This window comes from Lathyrus oleraceus, chromosome 3, assembly GCF_024323335.1.
Source record: "Lathyrus oleraceus cultivar Zhongwan6 chromosome 3, CAAS_Psat_ZW6_1.0, whole genome shotgun sequence".
In the NCBI taxonomy this organism is placed as follows: Eukaryota; Viridiplantae; Streptophyta; class Magnoliopsida; order Fabales; family Fabaceae; genus Lathyrus; species Lathyrus oleraceus.
This window is the reverse complement of record NC_066581.1, coordinates 325,617,140-325,623,737: the sequence shown is the minus strand read 5'-3', so window position 1 is coordinate 325,623,737 and position 6,598 is coordinate 325,617,140. Positions and strand designations below refer to the sequence as shown.

At 42.9% G+C, this 6,598-nt stretch overlaps 1 protein-coding gene across 1 annotated transcript; it reads right to left on the bottom strand.

Annotated features, from left to right (window-relative positions):
* Positions 1-646: 646 nt before the first annotated feature.
* On the bottom strand, positions 647-2,439 carry LOC127131104 (uncharacterized). The gene is made up of 3 exons (XM_051060038.1): positions 2,249-2,439; positions 1,388-2,120; positions 647-895 (listed from the first exon to the last, which is right to left on the bottom strand). Exons 1-3 carry the CDS (start codon positions 2,437-2,439, stop codon positions 647-649), a joined length of 1,173 nt encoding a protein of 390 aa, XP_050915995.1.
* Between the last annotated feature and the right edge of the window lie 4,159 nt (positions 2,440-6,598).

Below are 6,598 nucleotides of genomic sequence, written 5' to 3'. Positions count from 1 at the left end.
TCTAGTGTTTTACCATATAATGCAGCCAATTAAACACCTACAAACTCCCCCTTTGGCAAATTTTTGGCTAAAACACTTTGATCCCCATAACAGAGTTCATGGCAGCGGAATCACACACCTAGCAGGAAATAATACTAGCTAATACACTCAGAGTGGCAGCACACTCACACACATGGAAGTTAAATAAAAATTTCACAAAGCAGCATAAAAACAGAAGTTACATACAAACTTCAACACACAGCTGCTGCAGGGGAGGGAAGTTAAATAAAAACTTCACACATATGGCATCATGCATACAGAGGCACACAACAGCATACACACAGAAGTTAAATATAAACTTCAACACACAGCTGCTGCAGGGGAGGGAAGTTAAATAGAAACTTCACACATATGGTATCATGCATACATAGGCACACAACAGCATACACACTTCATCACACATCAGCTGCAGTAGAGGATAACTTCAATCTGTCATGAATGAGAACCTGTTTTAACAAAGTTTAACAAGGTAAACTTCTGTTGTCCTGGGGTATCAACTTGTCACTCCCCCTTTTTGTCAAAAATGTTGCCAAAGTAACACTTTAAGTTACAGATCCACAATTAGTAATAAGAATTACACAAAAGACAGAAAACACAAAAGAAGTATTTAATCCTCAGCCTCATCATCAGCCTCCTCTTCAGAGTTGGCCTCCTCATCCTCCTCAGAGCTTTGCCTGTCAGGTCCATCTGTGTCTTCAGCAGCAGTCTCTAGTTGCAAGATGAGCTTTTCCAGTGCATGCTTTCTAGCCTCCAGCTCTTTGCAGGTCTCTTTGAGAACTGCAATAACATCAGCCTTGTCTGGTTGGTTGCCAGCTTTGGATGTTTCTCCCGATGTCAAGACAATGTCAGGGACATGCTTGCCCAGGAACAGTTTGTAGCTGAAAGCCAATGGACTCTCTCTTCTTTTCACGAAGTCATGTTCTGTCAGGATGTGTGGAAATTGGTTCAGCACAATTCCACATATGATAGATGGAAAGGCAATGGGTCCCTTCACACTAAAGCTCCATGCATGTTTCATTGTCTGATCAAATATGTAAGAAACATAGTCCACCTTTGTCTTGGTTCCCACTGCATAGATGAACTTCCCTAACGCCACAGACACAGTTGACTTGTGATTAGTGGATACCCAGTTTGCTGCTCCCACTTTGTGTAGCATTGCATACTTTACACTTAGTTGGCTGGCCACCACCTTCCCTTTGAGAGGCCATTTTTGGACTTGCTTGGCTGTGATGACTTGACAGACTGAATTGTCAGTCACTTCAAGCTCTGGTTGCTCTTCATCCGCTCTTCCCAGATACTGATTTATCACAGAAGGGGAAAAGGTCACACACTTCCCACGCACATAGACCTTTCTAAACTCTGTGGATTTACCATCAGCACACTCCTCTGACAGATTTACAATGAACTCTTTCACTAAGGTCTCATAGCACTTAGGGAGTTGAGACACAGTTCTCATCAATCCTGCCTCTTTGATGAGATCCACAATCTCCTTACAGTCCAGTGTATTCTGTGTCAGTTCTCTCTCCAGGGCCAGCCTCTTGTGGTAGACATACTTCCATCTGTTAACACTGGAGGGAAAGTGGAAGGACACATTGTCAATCGGGACTTCTGGGACACTAGCAGCCAACTTGCTTGAAGAGGGCTTCTTCCTGGACATGGAAGTTGTGACATCACATGGGACATCAGATTCTGACTCTACCACCACTGCCTTGGTCTTCAACTTCTTGGGCACCTCTTTGCTCCAAGATTTGGCAGGTCCATAGCCTTTCCTTTTGTGAGTACTCTCTGTCCCTGGTTGTCTATGAGGATTTGTTTCACCAACTTCCTTGGAGGGGTACTTCTGCTCCACAGCCTTTTTCTCCCTTCTAGACCTAACTCTCTTGGCTATCCTAGGGACAACGGTAGCCAGAAGTTCATTGTCCGAGAGCTCTTCCACGTTAATCGTTTCAGCCCTAGGGTTGTCCTCAACACCTTGAGTAACATTGGCCTGCTCACCTCTCACTTTGCCTGAGGGTTTTTCAATCTTTGATCCCTCATGAGCATCTGGTTGCTCAACATTGTCAGTGACATTTTTCTCAACACTACAGCTTTATCTTGACATGCAGCAATATCAGGAATGATTGTGTTCAAGGGAACAGAAACCCCAGGAACATTTCTATTGCCAGATAGTATCTGAGTGACGATAGTTGCAATGGAGTTATGTACATACCTTGACCCTTCCCTTGTGTGTTCATCAAGAGCGATTTCTGATGAAAACCCGGTGACCGTTTCCTTAGGTCTTCTTGCATGGGACGAAGTTGCTGCGTCAACAACTGGATCCTCCCGGGTAGGGTGGTAAGACTCGGTGCTGAGAGAATCAGACATGGTGGTGTACGAGGAGGTGTCGGATTGACGAGCCATGCTGAAAAGCTGAGAGGGAAGATGAATCGTTTCTTTGGACGAGGGTTTGCACGAGTGGAGAATGAAACGACTGAATGTGAAATGCTTTATGCAAGAGTAAGGTCTATTAGATTTTGACCACTCAGCGCTCACTATTTGTTTAATAATTTGACTTATTAAACAGTAGCTAACTAACTTCATTAGTTGCTATAACTTTTCAGACGCACGCATTCCCTTTTTGCCCTTACTATTTTCACACATAGTAGTGTACAATGTCATGACATTCCTGGTGGCATTGTACTCTGTCTGCATCAGGTTCCTCCAAACTAGAGATGACCACTTGCCACCACAAGCTAGGTACTGAGTTTCTGCCGACGTCAATAACACACACCTCTGTCTATCCCTTGCTGTCATCTCAGTTGTATGATGACCAATGGGAACCAAGGGCTCATTACTTTTGAGCAGACACTTTCCATAGTCTGTCTTTTTATCTAAAGACAGATATGAGACTCTTCTCATAGCTCCCTTGGAAATGCTCTTCTTCACTCCTTTTACCTGAAGGGGATCAAGTCTTCCATGTCCCAGCTTCCCTTCCTGATCTCCCTTGGCCAAAGGACACTTGGGAAGGTTGATAGAGTCTTTCGATTTCCATAGATAGCAATTATCTTTGGATCTATCTCCTCTCATCACTTCTTGATTGCACCCATTCAACACCACACATCCTCCATTGGTAAATTCCACCTTGTATCCTTGGTCACACAGCTGGCTTATGCTTATGAGGTTCACAGTTAGTCCTTTTACTAACAATACATCACTCAATTCTGGAGTTTCTGGACAATCCAGCTTCCCAACACCCATGACTTCTCTTTTAGTTCCATCACCTAATGTCACAGACTTGGTGTTAGAGGGATGTAGATTCACCACTAGGTTGTTCATCCCAGTCATATGCCTTGAGCAGCCACTATCAAGGTACCAATCTTGTCTGATATGTCCCCTTGGAGAAGTGTGAGCAAGGTTAGCAACACACTGTTGATTCTCAGGCGAGAAGTGAATCTTAGATGCCAGCTGCTTAGGATTGACCTGAGGTGTCTGCTTAGCCGCCCATGTTAGTTTCTTAATGGGGACATTCTGCGTGGACACCTTTTTCTTAGGCCTACCTTGAGGGGTCTGGTTTGGGTAACCATGCAGCCTATAGCAGAATGGTTTTATGTGACCGAATCTACCACAGTAATGACATTTCCATCTCTTGAATTTCTTCTTCTGATGATTGTTCATTCTGGTTCCTCGATGTTGTGACTTTGGATGTGACTTCCCTTTGGATTTCTGAACTTTAGCCTTTGGGCGTTTGCGTTCAGCTGAGGATCTTTTCCCAAAGCCTAAACCAGATGTGGTTCCAGACTTCTGTCCTGTCTTCAGGATTTCTTCCAAGGTGTCAGATCCCTTATTCAACATTTTGATGGATTTGGTCATTTGGTCTAGTTTAGAGATCAGCAAAGAAATCTCACCCTTCAGACCCTCTATGACTTTCAGCTGCTCGAGTTTCTCAGCTTCTAGCTCTTTGATGAGTTTCTTATGCTTTTCTCCTTGGATGCAAACTTCTGCACTTTTAACACATAATTCTTTATATGAGACAGCAAGCTCATCCAAGGTGAGTTCATCTCCACTTGAGTTATCCTCTGAGGAACAAACACTGGTCAGAGCAGTGACATGTTTGGCCAATTCTCCTTCAGATTCACTCTCAGTGTCTTCTTCTGACCAGGTGACAGATAGCCCTTTCCTTTGCCTCATGAGAAGGGTAGGGCAGTCAGCCTTACTATGCCCATATCCTTCACATCCATGGCACTGGATTCCCTTGCCTTGGTTGGCCTTTTCTTCATAAGTTGATCTTTTCTTTATGTCAGACGGGACGTTCTTGACATTAGTTCTACCCTGTTGATCAAATTTCTTTATGAGCTTGTTGAACTGTCTCCCAAGCATGGCTAAGGCTTCTGATATACTTTCATCACCTCCAGTGCATCCTGCTTCTGACTCCTCTTCAGCATTAGATACAAAAGCATACTCACCCAAGCCCATTTCAAAGGTTTGGAGGGAACCAATGAGCTCATCCACCTTCATGTTGCAGATGTCCTGCGCCTCCTCTATGGCTGTTACCTTCATAGCAAATCTCTTAGGCAAGGACCTGAGAATCTTTCTTACAAGTTTCTCTTCAGCCATTTTCTCACCTAGTCCACCAGAGGTGTTTGCAATTTCAAGAATGTTCATGTGAAAGTCATGAATAGTCTCATCCTCTTTCATCCTCAGATTTTCAAACTTGGTGGTCAGCATCTGAAGTTTGGACATCTTCACCTTGGAAGTACCTTCATGAGTTACCTTGAGGGTATCCCAAACTTCCTTAGCTAGTTCACAGTGGTGTACCAGCCTGAAGATGTTCTTGCTAATTCCATTGAACAATGCATTCAAGGCCTTGGAATTTCCAAGAGCTAATGCCTCTTGCTCCTTGTCCCATTCTTCTTCAGGAATCTGCACACTGACTCCATCTTCACCTGTCCTCATTGGATGTTCCCATCCTTTGTTGACAGCTCTCCAGACTTTGCTGTCTAGAGACCTTAAGAAAGCTATCATACGAGGCTTCCAGTCATCATAATTAGATCCATCCAACATGGGTGGTCTGTTTGAGTGTCCTAAATCCTTGTCCATGGTACTAGAAAGTAACTTCCCTAGATCTCACCCAGAAATTCACAGGCAGGGTGCCTGCTCTGATGCCAATTGAAATTCTAGTTATCAGACTTTGGATGTCACACTGGTTGTTATGACATCCAATTCTGCACAGACAGGGATTATGCAGAACTTAACAGTAAGTGCAGTAAATAACACAAGTAATTGTTCACCCAGTTCAGTCCAACATGACCTACGTCTGGGGGCTACCAAGCCAGGGAGGAAATCCACTATTAGTAGTATCAATTCAAAGCTAAACTCACCCGTTTACAACTTATCACTTAATCCCTACCCAATGCAATTTCAATCTTACACTAAGATCAGAGTTCCTACTCACTCCCCCTCAATCACCTCAGTGATATTAAAGACACTTTGAAGTCACACTTCAAAAACAACTCTTGATTATGCTTCACAGCTTAAATCAAGATACACAGCACTCACGCTTAAAAGCTTTGAGTGACACAACACTTACAACTCAATGAACACCCTATGCCAAAGCAATCATCTACTTGATAATGGCTTGGCTTACAAGATACGTCTAATACTAGACTCACAAAAATACAGCAGTGAAGTATGATGGACACACTAAATCTTCACGCCTCAAAATCCCTGAAACTGAATGAAGGAACGCCTTCCTTTTTATATTGCAGCACCTGGGCTTTTGCACCTGTATTCTCCTGAATTTAAGGTCACTCAAGTTCCCATAAATTCAACATTTAGGTTACTAACAAATAGGCTATTTGTTAGGTTCATTGAATGTAGCTTGGTTGTTGATTTCCTGGATTTTCTCTCAGCTGTTGAATTCCTGAAGAATAGCCTGAGAAAAAGCTGAAACAGAAAACTGAACAACCTACAATTTAGCATATGCTGTCAGGCATGAATGTCACGACATTCAGCTTGACATCAAGGTCCATATGCTGAGTCTGTTTTTCCAGAAACCAGACTGTACAATTTTGCTGACCTGTACATGATCAAAATGACCATACTACAGTAACAGCTTACATTAATAAATGTCAACGTGTCCAACTTAACATTTACACATTTGGCCTTATGTTAGTTCTGTTATTCTCTTGAAGAACAAACTAAGTTACATCATGCTGAAGTATAACAGAACACCACTCTGTCTAATCTTCAGCAGCTGCTTTCAATGATGAATGTCATAACATCCAGTTTGGCATTCAGTCAGTAGGCCTTATGCCAGGTCTGGTTCTTCCTTGATAACCAGACTGCACTTAAATACTAAGTTCTAACAGAACTCCTGCTGTTCTATTCCTTAGTATCTGTTGACAGGTATGAATGTCACAGCATCCAGTTTGACATTCAATAAATCCTGTGTTAGCTAGTCCTGCAGTAACTACAATGTAGTTACACGTACATGTCATGCCATTAGTCAAGACATTAGTACCCATCTAGTGTTTTACCATATAATGCAGCCAATTAAACACCTACAGTACCCCGCACTAAG